This window comes from Nicotiana sylvestris, chromosome 1, assembly GCF_000393655.2.
Source record: "Nicotiana sylvestris chromosome 1, ASM39365v2, whole genome shotgun sequence".
Taxonomy (NCBI): domain Eukaryota; kingdom Viridiplantae; phylum Streptophyta; class Magnoliopsida; order Solanales; family Solanaceae; genus Nicotiana; species Nicotiana sylvestris.
This window is the reverse complement of record NC_091057.1, coordinates 174,670,980-174,697,834: the sequence shown is the minus strand read 5'-3', so window position 1 is coordinate 174,697,834 and position 26,855 is coordinate 174,670,980. Positions and strand designations below refer to the sequence as shown.

Genomic DNA, 26,855 nt, shown 5'->3' with positions numbered 1-26,855 from the left:
GTGTCACCAAGAAATGTTTAATTTTTTTTTTTATAATTAATTTGAATTAAAGATATGTGTCCCAATGAACAAATTTACAATAGAACTAAACTTCTCCACAAATTATTAAACACAAATTGTAACTATGAAGAGAAGAATAAGAACCTTTGCGGTGACGATTTTTACTGTATCGAGAAAACTCCAACAAATAGATATAAAATGTCGAACTTTTGAAATAACAACGAACAACAGTGAACCATAAGCCGAAAACTCAATGAGAACTTTTTGAGACCTGGATCTTGAACGGAAAATCCCAACTTTGTGTGCTTTGTGAGAATGGAATTTTTTGTTCTTGTTAACCGCCCAAAACTGATGCTTCCTTTTTCGTTCTTCTCGTTTTCCAAATATTCTCTCGTCCGTTCTCTTTTTTTTCAGATTCCACCTCCTTTTATATATAGATGTGTATGTGCTTTATAACTTATGTGAAGAAAGTGGGGAAATGGGGATTGGGATGTGAGTGTGTGCAGATGATCGTGTATCTGTGCAATGTGAGTGAGTCTTGCAAAAGGTGGGGGTGAGGCATGAGTCGAGTGGGGAAATGGGGAAGTGTATGGGGAACATATGGGGGACAAGGAGTGGGAATAACTTTATAAGTGGGATAGGGAATAAATTTATTAGTGGGATAAAGAATAACTTTATTAGTGGGATAAGGGGACCAGCGTGGGAAAAAATGGGAGCGGGAAAGATGGAGCGAGAAGTGAGGTACTGGTGAGATGAGTGGGGAAAAGAGTTCAAACATGGTCAAAAATTAGCTGCTCACACTTGTTTCCCCTGTCTCTCCACATGTCCCTGGACTAGTCTGAATATGTTGCTTTGAGCTTTGTCCCCTAGGTTTTCCTCCTTCAACTAGCATCTTGAAACCATTCAACACTGTTATATGGCTACCATTCTGAGGAATCTGTGGATTTTTTGCTGCTGATCGTTCCCTCACTTCTCTCCAATCTCCAGCATCATCATCAACTCCTTGTTGTATCGTTTCCTGCTGAATTGTTTTTTCTGTTTCATTGATCTGCAAACTCTTGTTATTGTCTATGTTTCCAACAATCTTCCATTCTGTTTTCTGCTGATGCTGTTTCATCCTCTGTTGTGGCCCTGGCTTATTCTCATTCTGGTTTTGCTTTTCTGTTTGATATTTGTGTCCTATTTGTAAGCATTTAGGACAGTAAATCGGCTTCCAATCATACCATAATGCTTGTTCAAACATCCTTCATTGTGGATCCTTCACCTTAACATTGTTTGGAAATTCTCTTGTAACATCGATTTCCGCAAGTATTCTAGCATAGGAAATTCTGGTTGAATTAGTAGTACAATCATCTGCATACAAAGGTAGACCCAGCCCACTTCCAATTTTGCTCAAAGCTATAGTACTCCAACATCTTAATGGAAGGTTTGGTAGTTTCACCCAAATTGGAATAATTTTCAATTCTTCCTCATCAAAATTAAAATCACTGGTTCATGCCTTCAAAATTATCGGCTTATTGTTCATCATATGAGGACCTACACATAGCAATTGACTCTTGTCTTCCTCACAACTGAAATTTATCACAAAGTATCTTGTATTGGGATAATATATTTTTGGTTTAGTCTCAAAGTTCCTTTGAGCTGCAACATATCTTTCTATTCCTGCAATTGTAGGTAGGGGTGTTCATAAAAATCCAAAAATTCGAACCAAATCGAAAACCAAATCAAACCGACCAAATAAATCGATACTTTTTGGTTTGGTTTTGGTTTTGAAATTTAAAAACCGATCAAATTTGGTTTGGGTTTAGTTTTAATTAAAAAAAATCGAACCAAACCAAATATAGGAGTAACTATTTTAAATTTATTATTACACCTATATATATGTATACTTTTGTTCAAAGTTTTAAAATTTTTATAGTAAATATTAATCGTTTGCACTTTTAGTACAGTTCTTTACCTTTACATTCTAGTTTAATTGGTAGTTTTCTTTTGTTAAGTGTAAGAATCTGTTTCATGTTAAAAATAATATATTTTTAATTGAGTCCTTAAATTATTCATCACTATTTGTTTCAATTATCATCAATATATCTTGGTAAATAATAAATTTCTCAAAGGGCAATTGATTGATAGTGTTACATTGAAAATGTGGTCGCCGAAATATATGTTTGGTAGGGTATGTCTTATATTTAAGAAAAAACCGACAAATAACCGAAAAAACCGAAAAACCGACATAAACCGAATCGAGAAAAAACCGACTTTGGTTTGGTTTGGTTCAAATATTTGAAAAACCTACTTACTTAGTTTGGTTTCTTTTTAGGAAAAAACCGATCCAAACCGAACCATGAACACCCCTAATTGTAGGTGTGCCTCCAACAATATACCTAATTAACGCAAACTTCCATTTCTCATTCTCAGTTTTCACATCTGCCTGTGTTGGTTCTGCAACCTTCTCCCCATTTATTATTGTTGGTGGAACAAATCGAAGCTTCATTCCCTTAGTAGCCAATTTATTTCCCTCTACCTTACTTGCCCATGTTCTTCCTCCATTTTCCTTATGCTCCAGTTGTAGCCTCCGTTGTATGTTTCCTTTTCCAGCTGCCATCTCCAGAGGCCGTTCTGTTTTGTCTCCTCCCTCTCCACTAGATTGATTCCCAATTAAGATTGTATTTAGTCCCATAGTAGTCAGCGTGTTCTCATTATTCAGTGGCGTCTTAGTCCCTTCTACTCTTACTAGTAACACTGGCCATATTTCTGAATCTGGTTTCTCCTGCTCTTTTCCTTTTGTTTGTGCCCTCTGTGTTTTTTGTGCTCCTTCATTACTGCTTCCTGTTTCCCTGGCTCCACTTGCTCCAGTTGGAGTGGTGGCTTTGATTTCCTTCGCTTCTAATAATACCGGTGCTGCTGTGAGAATTTCCCCTTGTTGATTAGGGGTAACATTGATTCCCACAGTAACACTTCTTCCCTCAGCAATCTTAATTTCATCTTTCTTAACGTTTTTAGCATTTTTTGCTGGCCGCCCCCTCCCCATTTTCCGGTGGGCGTACGTTAGCTTTCACGCTAATCGTGCGCCGAGAGAAACTGCTAGAGAGAGAAACCCCAGAAGATTTGGAATTGCCCACTACTTGATCTATAGTAATTTGGCCCACTATTTGATCTACAGTGAACTTGGCCCACTATTTGATCCATGGTGAAGTAGGCCCACTACTTGATCCTTAGTTATCCAGTTTAAAATTTGCGCTATTGCATTTAGTAAAGTTTGGTCTGGACTCGGGGGGCTACTGGATCTGAAAGATGATCCATGATGCTTAAAAGCTTTAAGCATATAAGGGATAATGTATAATCGCTATAAAAATAATAACCGAAAAAATATATAAAATTAGTATATTTTTTGTGTATATATATAAATTCTGTATTTTATATACAAATTTTATATACTTTTTTGGTTACCAATTGTAAATAGTTTCTGACGCGGGCTAAAAATGATAATATCCCGAGGATAATTTAGGCGTCTGATATTAAGGACTGTTTTGGGATTTGTTTTTCCCAATAACTTAAGTATTTATGTATTTTTCATTTTTTCCTTCAATGAAACACCATTAGAAAATATTCAGCTTTTGCAAAAGTTGAAAAACAGCTCTGGAGTGAGTAAGTTTTTTTATTTATGTTTTTGCAAAAATTGAAAAACTTTCTTTCCGATGACATTTTGTTGATTTTTTTTATTTGTGGACAAAACTTTACATAATCATCTGCACGTAAAATGTTAAAGCTAACAAATTTTCCCTAAAAAATGTAATGTTTTTCATCCTTTCTTGTAAAATCTCCCAAGAGAAAAAATACAAACAAAAAAAAAGGTAAAGAAAAAAAATGATATTCTTATCTGTTCCGTTGGTAGCAACGATTTAATACTAGTTGGTTCACAGCTATCCCAATTGTCGTACAAGCCAATTGACTCTCTTCGCAAATGGAAAATGACATTATTTCTATTCTATTATCTCATAAAGTAGCTACTTTACTTTTTGTGTTAATCATTTATGTGGTACCAAGTTTAATAATTGCAACAACTGTGCACTCTGTGATATTTTGCTCTATAAAGTTGGAGTTAGAAGGTATATTTATTGAAGCCAATTACCAAACTGGGGGGTTAATAAACTGCCTTATTTGAAACTTAAAAAGTTGGAGTTGTTGGAGAATATTTATTTATTTAGTTATATATATTCATACTTCACAGTACATCATTTCACATGCATGTTTAATTTAGTTTCTTTACTAAGCACGTAGAAATATTTTTGTTAATAGACATTACTGCACTCAAACTCAAGCCCTATATAGCTAGCTCCTATGATTACTGTTCAAAAATAATTAAGGGGAGGAGTTATAGTGTTATTAGAGGTGTTCATGGTTCGGTTTGGATCGATTTTCTCTAAAAAGAAATCAAACCAAGTAAGTCGGTTTTTCAAATATTAGAATCAAATCAAACCAATTAAGTCGGGTTTTTTTTCGATTCGGTATATGTCCGGTTTTGTCGGTTTTTCGATTTTTTCCGGTTATTTGTTGGTTTTCTCTTAAATATAAGACATACATTACCAACATATTTCGGCGACCACATTTTCAACGTCACAATATCAAATCAATTGCCCTTTGAGAAATCTATATATATTGATGAATAATTTAGGAACTCAATTAAAAATATATTTTTTTAACATGAAATGGATTCTTACACTTAACAAAAAAAAATATCAATCAAACTAGAATATAAAGGTAAAGAACGGTACTAAAAGTGCAAATGTTTAATGTTTACTATAAATTTTTTGAAACTTTGTATAAAAATATACATATATATGTGTGTGTGTGTGTGTGTAATAATAATAATAAATTTGAAATAGTTACTCCTATAGTCGGTTTGGTTTGAATTTTTTCGATTATTTTTTTATTAAAATCAAAACCAAACCAAATTAAAAAATATCCTTTTTTTGATCGATTTAGTTCGATTTTTCTGCTGCTGGGCTACTTTATAGGCTTATAGTAGTAAATAAATATGGGTCTGATTTGTGCAGTTTAAAGCTGGACCTATATGATATGATATCCATCTAAAAATCAACGTAGCTCCTTGTCAACTCCAGCCTGTTTTCTTCTCTTTCATTTATTTCCCATCTCTATCTTCTACTCCATTCTGATTTTAACTCAAAACTGACTCTTACGTCTATTCTACTTATCTCTTTTGCTTTACGTGCATTTCCACCCCTCATAATTTTATCTCCCAGGGTTTTTATTTTATTTTTAATGAGCTGTGGGACCATATATTAACTTACGTCTTTGATATTTTTGGAACTTGTTCTTACTGAATTGGCCAAATGCTCATCAACCTTTACAATTTCTTTGATCATTCAAAAGGTCTTCACTCGAAGCATAATGAATATCAGTATAACAGTACTACAAATTCGGTCAAAACCGTTCGCAAACGATCGACCGACTTTGGTCGGTCAAAAAACCAACCGAAAAACTAACTGAAGTAGGTCGGTTTTTTATAATATTTTATTTTTTTCGTTTTTTTACGAAACCAACCAACTTCGGTCATTTTTTTTGTGCAAAAATGTGGGAAACTATTTTTACGTCCCACGAAATTTATTTTTCAAGAAACCAACCAATTTGGTCGATTTTTTATTTAAAATTAATATTAAAAAAATCGACTGAAATCGGTCGATTATTTCGGCCGGTCATTTTAAGAAACTAACCAATTTCGGTTGGTAATTTTATTTTTTTAATAAAATCGACCGACATCAGTCGCTTATTTCCGTGCAAAAATGCAATTAAAGAGTATAAATAAATTAAAAGTCTTAAAACAAAATGCATCAATGTTCTAGAAGTAGAATAATATCATGCCACAGTACAGACCCAGTTCGATTCCCAGATGGTGCATTTTTTAATTACATAATTCAAAATATCGACCGACTTCGGTCAGTTTTTTCGGCAATTTTTTTTTTTGAATTTAAATGATCGATCGATTTACCGACCGAAATCAGTCGGTTGGCTCTACCAACGATACGTTTACCGACCGCCACGAATCATACTTTGATTACTTGATCTTTAGTAATATGATTTGTACTCTCAGTGGTGGGAAAAACGTACAACTCTTAATTCAAATAGTCTCTCTTGATCCTATAACACGATATGGACAACTAGAATGGGAGTTTTCCATCCAAGAAGTTTCCTATTCTAAGATATCTACTACCTTTTCGTGGGTGCAGCTTTTGCATACACCCTCGCGCCAAAAGAAGATAGTAAAAGAAAAAGATTCAATAGAAAAACATCAAAGGAAAAAGGAAGCATAGTGGTCCTAGATCTATAGAATTGATCATCTTGTGAGTTTAACAAATGCCCATATACGAATATTACTTGACGAATGGATGCATGTGATCCAGAGTTTAGCAACGTGCCATGAGTATAACCAAATAGATTTTAATCATGATTAAGGAAGAATCAAATCCATCTTAATTAATTAAAGTTGTGGTCAATTAAGCTAACACATCAGTGAGTTTTTTCTTCAATGAAACCATAAATCTACGTATAGAATCTGCCAATGGGTAGCCATGTGCTCATTGAGTTAGTCTAATAAATCACATGACTGTACTCTTTTTTTCTCATATTTCTGCAGCTATGTACCAGAACTGAGTTGTAAATGTGAGCACTTCACATATTTAATTATTATATGAAATCATATTTGTGGCAGTCCTGTAAACAAGTTATCTCATTAGTCATCAATTAATTTGCATTGGTCAGCAATGACTAAGACTGAGGAATAATTAGTTCCATCCATAGATTTTATAACTACTTTGGTTGTACCCTAATGATCTTGAATCTTAGATAATTAACAAATCCTCCTTTGTCTAGCATTGAAAATCTTGAAAATTTAGGCAGAGAGAATCCTTTATTGTCTAGTGTCTCACCATTGTCCCCCAATCCCCTCCCTCCTAGGGCAAACCACCCTTCCCCTTCCAAAATGCACTTTCTTCTCTCTTTTGGAGAATAAGGTTGGAGTTGTAACATAGTCAAAATTTCTGAAGATTGAACATGCAAAAAAAAAAAAAAAAAAATCTCAACAAATTCTAAAATAATTTTTGGATTATCTTTACATGTAACATGTATAAAAAAAATGTTTTAATCCTATTTATGCCGTATAATTTGTAACGAAAAGAATCCAATTGAACCTTTTTAAACCATATAATTCCACCCCGTTGGAGGCAGAGGCGTATCCAAGTTGAGGGACTAAACCATGAATAACAATATTATATTTCTTCAAAATTACTTAAATATATGTGTGTGAAAAATATGTCAGTTCAAATCACACTTTTAACAGTTTTGTTTTCGGCACAAAGTATAGATATATACGTGAAAAGGGAATATAATTTTGAACTTATAATTTTAAAAGTGTAGTGGGTCATGATAGTAGACTAAAGTCAAATCAGTCAAATATAAATTTTCGATAACCTTTTCATAATAGAACACTAATCTTTTTGAAATCTTGGATCCGCCTTTAGCGGGAGGGAGGGGTAGAAGTGTTTGGGAGTATATTCCGCGAAATTTATGTATTATGTGATGGGTCAAAGTTAATCACAAGGGAAAGGACCCTCCTTTATCACCGAGTTAGCATACGTCCACAAGCAACCGTTATATTCCCTCTAAGAAGAATATTCTAAATAAATCAAGATCCTATGCTTTGAATGCTTCTCTTCTCGGCAAGAGTATGACGAAAATCGTTGACTATCTTGGGGGTCAAATACCATCCAATAAAGGATGAAGAAAAAAGGAAAAAATGAGTTTGAACAAATAATACTAGAATTTTAGTTAGGGGTGTACAAGGACCGAGTTAGTTCGGTTTTATTCAAAACCAAACCAAATCAACTATTTCGATTTGGATTGGTTCGATTTTGTCGGATTTTTCGGGTTTTCGGGTTTTTTTATTACTTACATATTATTTCAATCTTACTTTGTCAAATATTTGAGTATAAGTAAATATCTATTTAGTAAAAATATAAAAAATTGACAAACATATTATCGATTAAAATATTCTTATGGGAGAATTCTATTAATAACATATAATAGTTATTTTTTTAGTCGTCTGACAATAATTTTTTGTTGATATACACTTTCAAGTTAATCGAATTTAGTAATTAAACATAAAAATCAATATGGTACCTAAATATTAATAACCAATTCACATTCGAAAAAAATATAAGAATTTAATAGATCTTAACATATGATATGAATATAAGAGAACAAAGAGATAAAAACATTTTAGTAACACTTGATAAGAAAGTGATCATACAACCCATTATTTAAGGTCAATAAATATGGAGCACTTCATATTCTATTAAAATTTATATCCCGCAAAAGAATCCCAAATATTTCTAAATATTTTTTAAAGAAAATTTTATATAAAATCTTAAAAGTATATATAAAAATTATATATTTATATGTCGGGTTGGTTCAGATTTTTTTACTCAATATCAAACCAAATCAAACCAAGTCGAGTTTTTTAATCGATTTGGTTTGACTTTTCGGTTTGGTGCGATTTTTCTGTTCGGTTTGTACACCCCTAGTTTTAGTTATAAGTTTAACCTTTATATATGACAAAATTACATAATAATGCACTCCATAAGTTGACCTTGCATTATTTTAGTCCACTTACAAGTTTGCAAATGTGTAGCCAAATATCAATAAGCTTAGATCTGAATTTTTTTCCAGTTTTTTTTATTCTCTATATCTTCAAGCTTGAAATATTTCCATTCTCCTTTTTCCTCAAGTTTCTACATACCTATCACAACTACGAAAATTCACAAACAGACGCGAGAAATCTATAATCTCATCTTCTTTAATGCTAATCTTGTTAGTTTTTGAATATGATTTTATGAGAAATTTGGAGTGGGTATTGTTTGAACTTATTAAAATTAGTCTAAGTAGACTGTATACAAAGTTTGAAGTCATTTAGTGGAGATTTGGAATAGTCGTAATCAAGAATTGCAAGTGAAAATCATACAAAAAATTCATCAGAGATGCTTATACACTTTTATACAAAGAGGTATATTATATATATAGTTGTATAAAAGTGTATAAAAATGTATATATAAAAATATATAAGCATAGTAGTGAAAATGTAAAATGTTAGTGATACACCATGTATATAGGTGTAGCAGTTGAAGAAGAAGAAGAAGAAGAAGAAGAAGAAATGTGAGAAATCCACCAAATACCTATAAATAATGTATCAGCCTTGTATAAAATAATGTATAAGATGTGTTTATACATTATTATACATTACTTATACAATATTATACACTATTATACAAATGAATCCTATTAATGGAGCTTCACTGGTTCTTCTTCTTCTTTGGGCATCTTCTGAAATTCAACTCAAATCTGCTCCAAAGCACTTCAAATTTGAGTTTTGAACTTCCCTTGACGATCCCAATAAATTGGGCCAACACCCAATCCAAACAACTAACAAAATCGAAAAATTCAATTTCTGAAATTCAACTCAAACCTACCTCAAATCTGCTTCAAAATTGAGTTTTGAACTTCCCTTGACGATCCCAATCAATTGGGCCAACACTCAATCTAAACAACTAACAAAATCGAAAAATTCAATTCGTGAAACTGAAGCTTCAAATGACCTTTAATGGTGACTCCAAAAATAATAATTCTCTTAAGTGATATTTTTTTTTTCATCTTAATAGTGATAATCAACTTTGAATCTGGAAGGAGAATTGAAGAATATATATAATAATAGAGAAACTTTGGGGTGCAAAGTCGTGAAAGAGGAAGAAGAAGAAGAACGAAGAAAAGAAAAAAATAGGGTGGGCTAACTGGTGAAAAATAATTGAAAATTTTACCACCTATAGAATAGGTTAGTACCCTATTTATATTCTATAAATACCCTTTTAAAATATTACATTCTATAAATACCCTTTTTATTTTATAGCAAAAAATTTAAATTTAGTTCCATCCTAAAATTAAGGCTTAATATATGCTACAAAATATTTTTCTATCTCAATTTTTTTTTATTTTCTATCACCTAATTAGCGTATATCTCCTCTCATCAGCTTTTCTCTATATTCTTCAATACACTTTTCCCTCTTCTCCCATAAACACACGTTCCATACACTTCAAAAACCCTCCTCCGCCATTATCGCCTATACTTCTCTGCCATTATCACCTCACACGCCATTCTTCTTCGCAACTGTTCTCAAGCGTATTTTGACGGGCAAGTTGGTTCTCAAGTGTTTTTTAGAGCTTCACAGTTGTATTTTGGAAATCTTCTCCCCGTAGGTAATTCAACTACTTCGAAATTGCTTTTTCATTAGTTTGTTTCTATAAGTTTTTTAGCGAATTTACACAATTTTCTGATATATCTTCCATTTGTATTGTTAATCACTAGGATTCTTTGAGTTTTCTCTCTAATGTCGGATGCAATGCCACTCAACAGACTACCCAGAGGTATACCCACCAAAATTCTCAATTTTGATGGGCCCTCTTTCTCGTTGCAACTGACTCAAGCGGAGAAAGATTTTGCAGGTTTATCCGCATCCAAAGTTGATCAAAGAAGAAGTAAATTACACAATGACAAGTTGAAAGAAGTCCAAGTTGATGAAGCTTCAAAAGAAACCAAAAATCAAGTTGGCTCAAAGAGGAAAAAACCTATGAAAGATTCAAGAAACCAAAAGGTAATTGGTATTTGTTACATGTATTCTGTTGTGTTCATATGTATCTTCTTGTATTTTTGTACCTTTTTGTATAGTGTATTCTGTTTCTTCTATAGTATTTTTATGTATATATGTGTATTTGGTTGTTTCCAACAGTTCATTTTTAATGTAATTTTACCTGTATTCATATGTATTTAGTGTTTGCTAATGTATATTTCGATAATTCAATTGTCCAGTTTGACCTCAAATTTATTCATATGCATTCATATGTATTCAGGTGTATTCATCTTAAATATTTTGTATTATATCTGTATGTTACAAAGTATGTTAGCATATATTTAGCCTTGTCACTATATCTAGTCTTCTGTAAGTGTTTGTAGTTGTCTAACATGCATTTAGCCTTGTCACTGTATCATGTCTTACATGTATTCCAAAAAAACTTAATATGTATTTTTGCAATGTATTCATCTGTATTAACATGTATCTTTCAATGTTCATTGAAGGGAATTGATTTGTTTGTGAAACACCAGCCAAAATTAGCACCCTATATTAGTAGTTACACTAACACTGATATAGTATCCCAGCTAAAAGATAAGCTTACTCCCGATCAGTTCCAACAATTCGGCAATATATGTTTTGGCTCATTTCTTCAAATGAAGTGATTTGATGTTCAACATCAACTCTTCAGATGCTTCATGGCTCGACAGTTAAACGACACTCCAAACAATGTATTTGCAGTATACGTCAATGGTACTAAATTACACTTCACATTAAGGGAGTTTGCGCTTGTGACTGGCCTCAAATGTATAGGTAAAGATGAAGATTTTGAGTTTAGTGAAACTCCTCCTAACCGGCTTATTGCGACTTATTTTGGAAGTGCTAATACTGTAAAGAAGAAACACTTGAGACAATGCTTCAATGACAAGGCATGGGGCCCCGACAATGATGAGGATGCTTTGAAGATATCTTTGTTGTATTTCATCCACACCTTTATATTTTCATCTGAGAAGAATAGTGCAACTATACCGAGGCTAGATTTTGATTTAGTAGAGAGTGGGCGCTATTTTGAATATCATTGGGGTATTAAAGCATTTGAGGTGTTGATAAACTCGATTAACAAGAAGATGGATGCTTTGAAGAAGTATTACAGGATAGCTGGGATGCCCCTAGCTATGCAGGTGTGGTTTTATGAGTGTTGTTCTTCTGTTGATTCCAAAATTGCAGTCCGAGTCAACTTTATTGAAACTGTTGTATTCAACTGTATTAAACAATTGAATTACCTGTATTCATCCAATGGCAGTTAAATTCAACTGTTTCAACCAGCTGTCCAGATCTGTATTTAACTGTATTACAGTGTATTCCACCAAAGTCAGTTGAATTGAACTGTATTATTAACCTATATTCAACTCTATTCTACAGGTTGTATTCACCTATATTAAGGAATTGAATTAGTTGTATTCATTCAATATCAGTTGAATTCAACTGTAGTCCATAATCTATATACAATTGTATTCACCTGTATTACAGTGTATTCCTCTATTTTCTGTATTCATTTGTATTCAACTTTTTTTTAGCATCTGTATTGAGGTATTCATATATATTATTTCTTAGTTCAAGCAAATAAACTCACACTATCTACCAACCTCTTTTGTTTATAGCATATGGATGCCATATTCTACTATTTGCGAAAGATGGGCAAGTACAATTAGCATAGGGACTTCACGTTTACTACTGTTGATTGTATATTCAAGACAAGAATAGCTGAAATATATGACAGGTATGAAGATACAGATAGTGATGCTAATGTAGCCAAACAAGAAGACGTTGTATGTGAGTATATTAGGGGCTACAGATTGCATGCTAATATACCCTGGCATACAGTGGATAATGTCTTGATACCAGTGAACTTGAAGGAAAAACTTCATTGGGTGTTGGTTGTTGTGACTTTCAAAGATAGATATATCAAAGTGTACGACTCGTACATGTCTTCCGGTCATGATGTATACGTAGTCTCTGAGATTGTAAAGCTAGCTAAGCTACTACCTCTGTATCTGTCAATTAGTGGCTTTTACAGAGATAGTCAAGGCATTGATTGATATGCTTATCCCGCATACACAAACAAGGATCATAACGAACCTTTTGAAGTTATCTTCGTTCCAAATCTGCCTCAACAGAAAGCGGGCAGCATGTAAGTATCCAATCATCATTCTTATATGTTTTATACAAATCTAATTGTATTAATTATTTTATATTCTGTTTCAATCAATTATTTTTTAGGGATTGTGGAGTGCATGTTGCAGCCTTCACGGAGTTTCTGAGCACTATTGGAGAGATTACACAAAAAACACCATTTGATGCCACTCTTCTCCATCAAAGATATGGTGCTCTGTTATGGGACTATGCTATGCGCAAGATAGATGCTGATGCAATAAGCGAGAGTTAAGTACCTTCAAAGATTGAAAGACAAATCTCTGAGTTGGAGGCAAAGATGCAGATAGTTTTAGAATAGCTTTAGTTTTTTTTTTTAGTTTAGCTTGAACAATGATACTGATTGTAATGGTTTTGGTCGTAGATGTTATTTACTTACATGCTGAAATTTGGTTAAGTTTGCTTGAACATGTTTTAGTTAACGCACATGTTAGTTACAATTTCTGAAACTTTATGTATGCTGAATGATTTTTGTTAATGCCAATTTTTGAATTGTATTCAGTTGCATAAGATCAGCTTTATCTTTCAGTATTAAGCAGTTGTATTTAGTTGTACTATTCTGTTTAGCTGATTGTATTAATCTATATTATTCAGTTTAATTCAGTTGTATTAAAGTGTTTATCAGTTGTCTACAGTTGGTATGCAGGTATATTCAGCTGCATCCATTCAGATATAACCTTGAATTGACTTGAAACAATACAAGTTATATTTATTAACTTGTATTTAGTTGTATTATTCAGCTGTATTTTTCTCCGATTTTATATGTATTCAGCTATAGTCAATTTAATTGAACTGTATTATTAACCTATAGTCAACATTATTGAACATGTTGTATTCAAATGTATTGAACAATTGAATTACCTATATTCATCCAATGTCAGTTAAATTCAACTGTTTCAACCAGCTGTCCAGATCTGTATTCAACTGTATTACAGTGTATTCCTCCAAAGTCAATTGAATTAAACTGTATTATTAACCTATATTCAACTATATTCAACATGTTGTATTCACATGTATTAAGGAATTGATATAGTTGTATTCAACTATACTAAGATACTCTCATAACCACTTCATATATATTTATATATATAAAAATACTTCAACTAAATAAATTCAGAAAATATTAATGAAAGTCATTCCACAATATATTACTTCGAAAAAAGAATTTATTATAGCTGATAATGTCATAATAAGTGTTGAGAAATTGTTGAATCACCAATACATGTCAGAATACAACTATTTATTACGTGGAGAATTCCTACAAGTTCGCTTGTTATGTCCTCCCTGCCCACATATGCTACATGAATGTTGATTTTTCGGCAACAACAATTCACTTAAATTTTTGTCGCGCTTCTTTTTTTGGCCTTCCAGGAGGTCTTTTCCATTTGGGTGGTAGTACAACCTCCTCTGCAACATGCTCTGGTATATTCCAGTCATTTTTTTCCGGTAACGGGTACACTGGCACATCGTATGTCATTACAATTGTACTTGGCTTGTAATAGCTAGAGCAATATTCTTCAGGCATTAAACTTACTCTTCAATACAGCCCAGACATGTGGGCATGGAAATTCATCAATTTGGAACCTCCCACAAACACATTTTCTCTCGAGCAGGCAGACTGTGTAATTCCTCCCACCATCGTTAACAGTATGTAAGTATTCAGTTGAGGGTACCACCTATATTTAAAAACAGAAATATAAGTTTTGAACACACTTACATGAATTAACAAATATATACTACTGAGTTAAATGGTTACACAACTTCGAAAATTGCAACTTCATCCAATTTCAGTTAAATTCAGCTGATTCCAGCAACTGTATGCAACTGTATTCAACTGTATTACTGTGTATTGATCTACAGTCTGCATTTGTATGCATTTGTATTCAACCTTTTTTGAGCAACTGTATTCAGGTATTTCCAATCAATTTAAACTGTATCAATCACCTGAATTCCATTGTAATCATTATCACGTGCATACAGTCTTAATAATCACATGTATTTACCTGTATTCATCTATATTATTTACTAGTTCAAGCAAATATTCATAAAAATTAACGGGTAGTTCTGCCTAAAAAAAATTGTATTCAGTTGTATACAGCAATGCCATAAAAAATTAACTTACAGTCATACGGGTACACATCGTCTCATTCAACTCCATAATTTCCTGGTATTTTTTCTCAAGCGTCTTGTATGTCTGAGTAGCTTCTTTACGGTTACTACAATTCCAACGACCAAACATCTTCCTAACTTCTTCGAGGAAGTCATATATTGGCAATTCCCTTGCTGAAACTAGTGCTGCATTGATTGACTCAACGATATTTGACGTCATTGTCCATCCTCTGTTAACAGGTGCATACAACCTAGCCCACTTTTCGTAACCAGCTAACTCTAAGTATTCTTTCACCCTAATATCTACCTTCTCAACCTTCTCCATCAGACTATCAAATTCAGTTTGTGTGTATGTTTTTGCCATCGAGAAGTATATCTCACTCAACTTGGCATAGCTCTTTTTGAATTTCTTGTATACGTTATTCCATAAATGCCATATGCAAGCACAATGCGGTACATTCGGATACACTCTCGATACAGATTTAATGATGCTCTCATTTCTATCTGAAACAATGCACATGTTTTCCCTTACACCGTATGCTATCTTGAATTGCTCAAAGAACCACGTCCAAGCAGCATCGTTCTCTGAATCAATAACACCGTATGCTAGTGGCAATATATGACCTGTTTAATACAATTGAATATAATTGTTTTTAAATACATGTTTTCCAATGCTTTAAATATTAACAAATTGTATTATTATTGAGGTACTCACCTGCACCATCCAACGTGCTTGCAGAAATGAATGTCCCGATGTAGTAGGATTTTAGATGTTCCGTCCACTACAACAATTGGTCTACATTGATCAAACCCCCTTATAAATGCATACAATGATATATACACGTACATGAATTCATTCTTTGACGATTTTTCCATTCTTATGTGAGAACCTGGATATGTCTTATCCATTGTATATAAGTATCCTGGTAATTTTTTGTATGAATCAGCCGGTTCACCTCTAAGAAAATTCATTGCCTTTTCTTTAGCCCTCCACGCCAACATGTAGCTAACATCAACACCTAGATCTGATTTCACATCATCAATAATGTCCCTCGGAGTGTATTTCCTCTTATGGTTTGTAAGCTTTGTCCTTGTAATACCACTTATAAGGCTGCTACTAGCCTGCCGCTGCTCGTACACTTTATCCTTCAGCGGACATGTATGGTTGTCATTGAATTCTCTCACCTTGAATAATTCCGATTTGTTAATGCTTGAAGCCTTAAACCTCCAATCACAATCTTCTGAAATACATATTAATGCATAGCTGGAAAGAGAAAAGTTCATACATCAGACAACTTAACGAATCTGACATATATACTTCCTATTCATAAAGTACCAAATTGATATCTGTGTATATGTAATTTTGTATACTAACGAATTCCAATATTGTTAGATGTGATTAAATACAATAAATACAACTAAATACATTCGTATGAATAATCAAACACTTAATAACATTATAGACATAATATGAAAATAATCATAGCCACTGTTGTATTTTTTCAATAGTAAAATACACCTGAATACATATTATTAAGAATACTAAACAAATATAAATTTTTAAAGGTGTTCATCATCTGGAAGAAATACACAAATACAACTAAATACAACAAAGTTAAACAAACATCAAACCTGACAGCATTAGACCGATCAACACGGAATTGGAACCGTTGAGCTATAGCATAATTCCCCATCACCTCTTTCAATGTAGCCTTATCCTTATAAACTTGTCCAGCCATAACCTCCTTTTGATTAGTTTTTGAAATTATCAAATCCTTGTGGAGTTCGAACACTCCAATCGCTTCTCCAGAATTGGCAAGTTCTATAGCTAGTGTATCATCTGTATCGGAATCGTACATTTGAACTGCTTCGTCTATCTGCACAATGTCGCCTTGATTTAAACCATCTCCGGAGATAAGCTCTTTTTCCATAGTTGTAATGCACAAAGGATACATCCCAAATTCTCTGTTCTCTTTTTTCAATTCTACATACACTCTGTAACCCATATCATTGTGTATTTCCATTGACGTGCGATTGCCTTCAACATTGTATTGTATTTTAATGGTATTTGTGCTCAAATCTATACCCAGTTGATTAGAAATTGAACCAACTAGATCATTAAAGGAAGCATACTCCTTAATCAGTATTCCCTCAATGAAAAAGCCGATATAATTGCCCTCATCGTTCCACTTTCCAGAATGACGCAACAAAACTGTCAAGCTTGCCATATATATAAAAGAGTTATACCTACTTTTGTATATAATTTGTATCAATCGATAAGGAGGAGAAGAAAATCGCACAATATAGAAGCATGTTGCTCTGTTTCTTCGCTTCTTTCACGTTTATGTATTTCTGAGTTTGAGAAGAATACAGATTGTTGGGATAACTTTTAAGTTTGTTGAGTAAAATTAGGGAAATCAGAATTGATTTGATTTCCTTCCGTTTTTAACATCTTCGTCGACCCAGATATTGCACAGATACGTTACGTATTTAGCGCTACATACGTTTGAATACAAGTAAATACATATTAGGATTAGTTGGATTTCCTTTTTGTACGCCGCTAATTTTTGTTGTATTATTAAATACACTACCTTAAATACATTAAATACATTATAGAATTGCATAAAAAATATCTATAGGACGTAATATAGCAAAAGGTTTCTATTAATTGCTAATTAGGACTAAAAGATGGTGCTTTGTGAAAAATTCTCAAAATAATTTTCAGATTATGTACTACCTAGGCCATATCAGGTAAGGACTTCAAACGTGGGCTAATTTTTGATGGACTATTGGGCCAAGTGACAGGGAGCGTAATTCCCCCTTATATATTAGCAGTGTTAGATCATATAAAATACAGCTACAAATAATCGTTAATAATAAGAGATTCAGTTATTACTTAAAATAATTTGCTACAAAATATTAAATTATCAACGTATATAAAGTGAAAGAATTCATATCGAAATTTACTATTAAAATTAAAAAAAATTGACTTTCAAAATTCAAATATTATTACATTAAATTGAGAGGAAGGCCACACATCAAGTTCCTACGAGCATGCCGTTGGAGACAAGTGTTTACTTGAAGTATGGATCACATAGTATAGTAGTATATATTTTTGCATAGAGTTTCCAAACAGTAATTATAGTGAAACAGTCAGCATCATGTGTGTCTCTTTAGATACAAAGACCTTGTCAATTGCTATATTAATTAGGATTAGGATAATAAAGAAAACGAGAGAATTGGGTGCCTTACAACGTGGAGGACTAAACAGAAAATAATACTACTACTCCTATTTGCGTAAATAATTTTCCACAAAACAAAATTATAGTAGTACATTTATAACAAAATTGTTACTACTAGTGTCTGTTTTGTATGTACCTGAAATATATATAGGGTCTTCAAGTGGTCAAAGGTCGTTTTTAGCATTGGAAATTTTAATTACGTATCCATAATAGTCAACATGCAAATTGATGGTATTTATGGTAGTGGAATTAGCCTGACCTCAATATTTTATTATTATTCTAGAAATATATGTTGACTGAGATTTTCTACCAGTTGGTGTTATCAAAATTTGACCAATTACCGAACTTGGACCACACCTATTCAAATATCAACTGTCAAAATCTATTTATATTTTACATATATATACTCCATATCGAAAATGTTTGATTTGATTGAATCCGCAAGAGACATGATATTACCATATACCAAAAATAAAGTAATGCATGGTGAGTGATTACAAACACAAGTCTAGATCAATGTTTTGTTTGGTGTGTACAGTGGAGAGATGGGAGATGTGATCTCCTGCTCCATGATCCTGGAAGATTACACAAGTACAAGCTCAATGATTATAAACAAGAAAAAGTTAAAAGATTAAAAAATAAAATTATTGATTCGATTGACAAGTCATTTTTAAGGTACAAAAGGAGTGGTGTCTAGTTGATTACACTAGTAATAATAATGGGGTCAATTTTCATCTAACAGGACTTGAGAGGACTAAGAGGTCGTTTGGCAGGAATTATTGAATAAGGTGTATTACTAATTATGCTGACGTTAATTATGCTAAGATAATTTATTATCCTTAAAATTTAGATGTTTATAAAAATGTCCTCTATATTTTTTAACTTTGAGAAACAATTATGTCTTTAACCATATTTATGCAAGTATTAATAATCATTCATTGCTAATATTATGGCTTGATATGTATTAGTTATACCAAATACGATGTATAATCAATACTGTATTAATTATATAAAAATAAAACAAATATTAGCTTTGTGCATTACTAATTGCCGCCAAACAGACCCCTAAATAAACACTCCACGTTACAGAGAAGAAAACACAAGTATAAGGGAGGGGGCAAAAAAGCTGAGTGTCAGTATGGCGTGCATAACATAGCAAATTGGGTGTCTTAATCACTACAAACTGAAAAAAGAATAGTCTCCCACTTTGCCCTGAAAAATCAGAGTGAAAATACAGAAAAAAAACTTTAGTAAAAGAAGCAACAAGAATAGGAAAAAGGGTAATTAAACAACAAAAAAAATACTCTCAAATATGCTGATTTTTTTAGTTTGTCCTTGATAAGAAATAGTAAAATAGAAAATTCTGATACCAAAAAGTTGTTTGTGCTGATTCCAGCAAAACTGGTAAGCACATACTAGCAAATCTTTGCTTTTTGGGCTATTTTGTTCTGCATTTCTTGTACTTCTTTTTCCCCAGCTACTGGAAACAGGATACTACAACTCATTTTCTTGATGCTCCTCACGTTATTATGGTGGCTTTATTTCTGCTTTGTTGGTTTCTGTGTTTCTTTATTTTCTCTCACATTTTTGCATGTGGGGTTGTGATTTTTTCGTTTAAACTTCTGTAAAAAATAGTTCTTGAACAAGTTTTGGTATGATATTTTTATATGTATTTTTCCTTTTTCTTTGATCCACTAAGAACGACATGATAATAGTCGATTCTGATGGACCTTTCAATCTTTAGGTATTAACTTTTGCTAGGTCTTCATTATTCAATCATCCTTATTTCTCTTTGAACCTTATTTTCCTTGATGAGCCGAGTTTCTTTTGGAAACAGTCCTTTCTCTCGAGCTGTGCGTATACCCTACCCTCCCCACACCCTAACTGGGTCGTTGTTAATTGTTGTATTTTTCCTTTTGCTTTGATATTGGTCTATTTGAAGTAAATTTCTTGTGTTTCTACATAGGGGGTTTCATGTAAATAGCAAGTCTTGGGTTTTGTTGGGGTGTTTACAAAAAGAGTGGCTTTTGGGTTGTGTCTTTCAAATGCATAGTTAAACATAAGGAAAGTTTTTTGATTTTTTTTAACATTATTTACTGGCTAGATTTCTGCTCTCTGAGATGATTCTTTTTGCTTCCACAGATATTATTCGTAGCTGATGTTTGATTTTGTCTTTGAATAATATGTTTTTTTTTTAAATATATGCTTCTATTTATTCTTGTGATCTTCTCATTAATTTTATGTTCTTTTTCAGCTTTGCAAAACTATAAAAGATAGATGCTTGTTGTCTCCTGTTTAGGTGGTTCCTTCAACTGATACCGAGATGCTGTTTTCCGTTGCAGGTTCTTCAAATCTCCCAATTTTCAATTAAAATAACAATAATATTTAACATTTTCTGGATTTACATGTGATTTCTGGTTGAAAGTTTGGATCTTTTTAAGACCCCATTTTTAGTTTCTCTCTTCTATGTGGCCTCAAGCTCAAAGCCTTTAACTCTCTCTCACTCTTTATATAATACTATATATTAAAAAAGACACCATTTTGTGGAAGAAACAGGGAAAGAGTAAAGTGAGTGTGTGTATGTGTGAGAGAGAGAGAAAGAGTAAAGTAGCATTAAAGAAAGAGTGAGAAAGATGGATGCTACTCTGTGTGTGTGTGAATAATTTAGTGAAAAGAGTCAGTTGTTTATGTCTCCTGAGCTGAAAGGGAGACTCCGGGGTCAGTGGGCTTTGCCGCCGACCAAGGAAACAATCTCTTAACTTATGGTTCTCTTTCCATTTAAGTGAACCCTCTTTTCTTTCTTTAAATTAAACAAACTACACTTAACCATTTTCTTCTTCAACTCTTTCTCCTAAGTTATCTCCTCCTGCTTTTGTTTACTTTCAAGATTAGGTCATACTAAGCAAATACTATATCTTTGAGATCCCATTTAACCTTTCCTCTCTCTCTCTCTCTTGAAGTTGAGGAAGTTGGTTATATTCAGTAATTTGGTCCCCCCACCTGGATTCTTTCATTTTTACCATTTTTGGAGTCCTTATTGTCCTTGGTTTCAGGTTATGTTTGAGCATTGGGAATATCAGGTTATGAACACAGGGTACTGTTTGATTTTTTACAGTGATTAGTTGAGTAGTAAGGAAGTATAATTTCTCAAGTGTGAACAACAAGAAAGCAGAGATCCCTTGAGTTGCCAAGATGAAGTTTATGAAACTTGGATCCAAGCCTGATACCTTCCAGTCAGATGGGAACAATATCAGGTCAGATCTTTTGCTAGTTTTTTTTTTTAATTTTTTTTTTTGGGAAAAAAAACTTCTTTTTCCTTGATGAAATGGTCATTCTTAGCTGTTTTGTTTTGCAGAATTGTAACTGATCTTTCATATTGATAAGAAAATTAATTAGTATTTCCCATTTTTTGTGTATCTGGTGTCACTTGTCAATAAATGCCCTTGTCATCCATTTAATTGTGGTCTGTCCTGTATTCGTGCATTGATTTTTTCTTTTTTGGGGGGTTGGGGTTGGGAGTGGGAGTAGTTATATTATATGTGCTTTTAGAAATTGGTTTGAGGGATTATATTTGTTGGTTTCTTCTTATCCCTAATTCATCTTTTCCTAAAAACTATTCTATGACTTTGGTTTTATTACTGTTTAATTTCCATTTCTGATATTACTAAGGGCAGCTGAAGAAGTCAAACCCTGGATAGAATTATAGGAAATCCATTGCTTTGAGTTTATATGGTAACAGGATGGTGTTTTCTAGAGATTGACCTCTTTTACTATTGTGAATCTTTCACCTAATAAAAGAAGCTCAAATAAACGGTTGCTCCAAAAAAAAAAGAGAAGGTTTTTCAGACATCCGGAGTTTCCAGTTCAACATTGCACGCTATATTTTGCATTATATATTTCTCTTCTTGGTCTCAGCTATTGGTTTGAAAAGCATTATACCTTGTTCTCCAAGTAGAGAATCACCAAGTTGGATGTCAGTATTAGTTGAATTGGGAGTTGACTGCGCCAAATTTCGTAGTGCATGTTCTATTAGATCCCAAAAAAAAATATTAAAATAAAAATTCATAGTGCAAGTTCTTTGTGTCAGTAGTCGGTATAAGCATTACTATAAGATAATAGTTGGTGTGGTAATATTAGCCCAAATGTATATTAAGAGTAGTAATAACTATTTCTAAGAGTAAAGTATTTGATCACTTTATGATAGGGACAGGTAATGAGGTCTCTTCTTCATATTTTGCTCTGGTTTTAGGAAGCTAAATTATGTCAACTAGCTGAAGCCTAATCAGTTTTGGTCTGATGACCCATACATGAATGATGCAACCTCGTTTACTTCATTTTATGTCTTGGACTGACGGATGAGGATCATCAGACCTTATTTCTGCCAAAGAACTAAGCCGAAATATGTACCTTCTAAGGTCGGATGAGGATCATCAGACCTTATTTCTGCCAAAGAACTAAGCCAAAATATGTACCTTCTAGTCAGTTTCGAAAGAGAAGATTAGTGTTGTTTTATTTGGATGAGTTGGAATAACAGTATGGAAGCGAAAGGCTGGATGAAGTGGACTTCTTTCTTTTTGAATCTCTGTAATTCAACTTGTAGAGGAACCACAGCATCGCAGCATGAGTACAATCATTAAATCTTTTCCAATTTGTCTCTTCCCAATATGTTAGTCTTGGGATATCTGTGAATACTCTCTATATAGATATGGTCATAGTGTTTAGTTACCTTAACAGTGCTATTGTTTTATATCTGTTTAGACTCGTTTCGATTGTACTGACAGATTTTTCATGCAGATATGTTGCTTCAGAGTTGGCCTCTGACATCACAGTTAATGTCGGAGATGTAAAGTTTTACTTGCACAAGGTACAATAATTTAACAAGTACAGTATTCTCCTTGTTTCAAGCTTTATTTTAGAAAAGTTATGCCAGCTGGACTTGAGAAAATGAATAATTAAGCATGCATTTGTCTTGTTTTGTTTTTCTTTTTTCTTCCCTTTTTGATGTGTCTTTTAGGGTCAGGGAGTGTTACTATGTGGAATGATTGTACAATCCCTTCTTGAAAAAGTAAAATGGATCCTTTTCTCCTGAAGGTGGGAGGGGAACAGTAGGTACAAATCTAGTAAAGCTTCTGGTTACTAGTTCTATTTATCCACATTCAAATTGTGATGAATTTGTTTTCTACATTAGCATTGGCTGCATGCATACATTGGTTGATTTCTTAATCAAGTCAAGTAGACTGCAGCATAAGAAGTGAATAGTTTTTTTTATCTGTCCTATGCTGTTTCTGCTAATATACTAAAGTTATGTTCTATGTCTGTGCAAGAGCCTCGAGTGTAAAAGTCACCTTCAAAATCTTTTTGGTACTTATGATCTACTTGGACGGATACGTATCACAGTAGCAGTAGCAGTTGTTCAGCATTCCAATAAGTGGTGTACTGTATGAATAAATTTATGATGCTAATTTTCGTGAAACAATTATTTAAACTACTTTTCATCTTTGAAGTATCCTAAGCAATGGAAGTGTGTTATATTACCTCCTTGACTTGTTGAGTTGGCCATAATTGATCTCTGAGTACTCATTATTTGCTGAAAATGGCTATGCAGTTTCCTCTTCTGTCCAAGAGTACCTCTTTGCAAAAGTTGGTTGCTAATGCAAGTGAAGCAAATTGTGATGAAGTTCACATTCATGACATTCCTGGAGGACCTACTGCCTTTGAAATATGTGCCAAGTTTTGTTACGGCATGACTGTTACACTGAATGCTTATAATGTCATTGCAGCGAGGTGTGCAGCTGAGTATCTGGGTATGCATGAAGCTATTGAGAAAGGAAACCTTATTTACAAGATTGATGTTTTCCTGAACTCGAGCATTTTCCGGAGCTGGAAAGATTCAATAATAGTTCTTCAAACTACTAAGTCTCAGTCACGTTTGTGTGAAGAACTGAAGTTGATCAGCCACTGCATTGATGCTATAGCATCCAAGGCTTCCATAGATGTTAACAGAGTGGATTGGTCCTATACGTATAACCGGAAAAAGCTTCCAGAGGAGAACGGAGATGATCCTAACTTGAACGGTATTAGAAGCCGCATGGTGCCAAAAGATTGGTGGGTTGAGGACTTAAGTGAGCTTGAAGTAGATTTATATAAGCGGGTAATTGTCACTATTAAAAACAAAGGCATTGTTTCTTCTGAAGTTATTGGAGAAGCTGTGAAAGCTTATGCTTATAGAAGGTTTCCAGGCTTTAATAAAGGTGTCTTCCAGTTCAATGATGTCTCCAAATGTCGGGCGATATTGGATACGATTGTATGGCTATTGCCCTCTGAGAAAGGTTGTGTCTCTTGTAGTTTCTTGTTAAAACTGCTGAGAGCATCAATTTCACTTGATTCTGGAGAAATGGCAAAGGCAGAACTAGTTAAAAGAATAGGGCAGCAATTGGAGGAGGCTTCTGTAAATGACCTTTTGATTCGAGCGGCAGATGGGGAAGGAACCTTGTATGATGTCCATGTCGTTCAGAAAATACTAGAAGTGTTTATGATGCGAGATACGGATTCTGAACCTCAGCTAGAAGATGGAGATGAAATTCAGGAGATCCGAAAGCCTGGGATTTTATCAGAAGCTTCAAAACTGATGGTGGCAAAGCTAGTAGATGGATACCTTACTGAAATTGCGAAAGATCCTAATCTACCTTTATCAGCATTTGTTGGTCTAGCAGAGATGGTATCCAATTTTCCTCGACCCGGTCATGATGGTATCTATCGCGCAATTGATATGTACCTTAAGGTGAGCGTCTCTTGAATTCTGCATAAAGTTGCATAGTTGAAATAAATCTCTTGAATTGTGCATACAATTGCATAATTGAAATAACTAGCTGATATCTTTCCTGCCACTCGTGATTAGAATTTCAACACTGACATGGGAAAAGAACTGTCTGCATCTATGCTATCTCAAATATATAATTATGCAAATACATTAGTTATTAGGCTTGGAGCTATGTTCGTATATACAGTGTTAATGCTTTTAGGATGTTTAGTTTAGTCGTTTTCTTATGGAAAGAAGCACACCTATCAAAATTGCAGCAAATTAAACGCAGTGCATACAAACAGATGGTATTGGGGGTAAAAGTGATGCAACTCTTATTATTGAATGCCTTGTATGTACTGATCGAACTCTGTTGTTGGTGTAGGAGCACCCTGGAATCAGCAAGAGTGAGAGGAAGAGAATTTGTAAGCTGATGGACTGCAAGAAGCTCTCCGTGGATGCTTGTATGCATGCTGTGCAAAACGAGAGGCTTCCCCTTCGTGTTGTTGTACAAGTGCTCTTTTTCGAGCAAGTCAGAGCTAATGCCTCGTCTGGGAGCAGTACTCCGGATCTGCCCAAAGCAATTAGGGACCTTAACAGTGCTTCATATGGAAGTTCAAGATCTGCAACAACTAATACAGAAGAAGATTGGGATGCTGCAGCCTCCGCAGAGGAACTCAGGGCCTTGAGAGGAGAGCTTGCAGCCTTAAGAATGGGAAATGGAGGAACAAACGACAAAGTTAATGGCGACGCCAAGAGCCATGCAGACAGGGCTGCCATGAGTAGAATGAAAGGTTTGCTCATGTCAAAGAGGATCTTCTCGAAAATCTGGTCGAACAAAGGGGGGCAAGGGGAGAATAGTGGCTCAGATTCGTCCGAGAGTCTTGGATCTGCTAACTTGGAAGAAGCTAAGTCTACACCTTCAAGAAAAGGAAGGCATTCAGTTTCTTAGTTCTAACAGCTTAAGGAATGTACTCTTGGTGGCTTTTTTTGATGGGTTTTTCTTAATTGATATTAGCATGTCAAAAAGACTAGTCATCTTTCTCTGAAGTCCTCTAGAAGAAAATGAAGGATATAGTTTGACAAGAAAGTTTGTAGGAGGAAATGAAGCCTCTTATGGGCCAACAAACAGAAGTTTATTGTATAGATGTTCTAACATTTAGTTGTCCATGCGAAAAATTAGGTGGCTCTTTAATTTTAGAACTCTAAGGCATGCTAGTATCATAAGAAATATTACTGTGAATTTAATTAGGCTTATGGATGAAATGCAGTGTAGGCACTCAAATGTGTAGCTTTTGCAGAGTCTTCCTCCACAAAGAAATGATGAATGGTAAAGGTAAGTTTATTTTATAACACTGTACAATGCAAGTTGCTATTTGTTCTGTTTTTTTTTTTTTTTTGTTGGGTTTTAATCATTCGGTATCTTGAATTCACTTATTTGACTAATGTGATACACTATGGTAGGGAAAACATTAGTTCTCAATTCAAGTTGCATATGTCTCGTAAGCTATAATCACTCTCTACATGTGCTTATAAAAGAAAATCAATACAATACCGCTGCTTCAAATTATAGCCCTTATGCCCTTCCACTTTTCATGGTCGGCAACTGAACTCTTCATCAAGCTACGCGGTTGAATTGTCTGAATATTTATTACAACTCATGAAAATCATCTAATGTTCATTTTCCCCCTTATTTAAAAAAAATAAAAATAAAGAATCAAGGGTTTGAACCTTAAATTTGCTTATAAGCTGTTAAAACACACCAGCTTCTTTGGGCCAGCATCTGGATCTAAGACTAAAAAG

The 26,855-nt window shown here is 33.7% G+C and overlaps 3 protein-coding genes and 1 long non-coding RNA gene across 7 annotated transcripts; 2 read left to right on the top strand and 2 right to left on the bottom strand.

The window, feature by feature from the left end:
- The first annotated feature begins 10,451 nt into the window (after positions 1-10,451).
- LOC138877115 (uncharacterized) lies at positions 10,452-12,790 on the top strand. The gene is made up of 3 exons (XM_070156672.1): positions 10,452-10,715; positions 11,402-11,872; positions 12,446-12,790. Exons 1-3 carry the CDS (start codon positions 10,452-10,454, stop codon positions 12,788-12,790), a joined length of 1,080 nt encoding a protein of 359 aa, XP_070012773.1.
- Positions 12,791-14,679: 1,889 nt separating this feature from the next.
- Positions 14,680-17,239, bottom strand: LOC138877113 (uncharacterized). Its single transcript, XM_070156665.1, has 6 exons — positions 16,644-17,239; positions 15,987-16,275; positions 15,727-15,793; positions 15,025-15,635; positions 14,906-14,970; positions 14,680-14,803 (listed from the first exon to the last, which is right to left on the bottom strand). The coding sequence occupies exons 1-6, from the start codon at positions 17,237-17,239 to the stop codon at positions 14,680-14,682; spliced, it is 1,752 nt and encodes a 583-aa protein (XP_070012766.1).
- A 2,134-nt stretch (positions 17,240-19,373) lies between these two features.
- LOC104216032 (phototropic-responsive NPH3 family protein NPY2) lies at positions 19,374-26,405 on the top strand. Of its 4 annotated transcripts, none has more exons than XM_009766016.2 (6): positions 19,374-19,657; positions 20,508-20,595; positions 21,369-21,507; positions 23,048-23,117; positions 23,859-25,034; positions 25,438-26,405. In XM_009766016.2, exons 3-6 carry the CDS (start codon positions 21,446-21,448, stop codon positions 26,002-26,004), a joined length of 1,875 nt encoding a protein of 624 aa, XP_009764318.1. In that variant the 5' UTR covers positions 19,374-19,657; positions 20,508-20,595; positions 21,369-21,445; the 3' UTR covers positions 26,005-26,405. The 4 variants fall into 4 exon arrangements, with proteins under 4 accessions (XP_009764318.1, XP_009764381.1, XP_009764456.1 ...); XM_009766079.2 differs by lacking the exon at positions 19,374-19,657 and adding an exon at positions 19,687-19,785; XM_009766154.2 differs by lacking the exon at positions 19,374-19,657 and adding an exon at positions 19,931-19,997.
- LOC138888778 (uncharacterized) lies at positions 24,891-25,477 on the bottom strand. The gene is made up of 2 exons (XR_011406321.1): positions 25,316-25,477; positions 24,891-25,052 (listed from the first exon to the last, which is right to left on the bottom strand). It is a non-coding gene; the product is annotated as an uncharacterized lncRNA (long non-coding RNA).
- Positions 26,406-26,855: the final 450 nt, after the last annotated feature.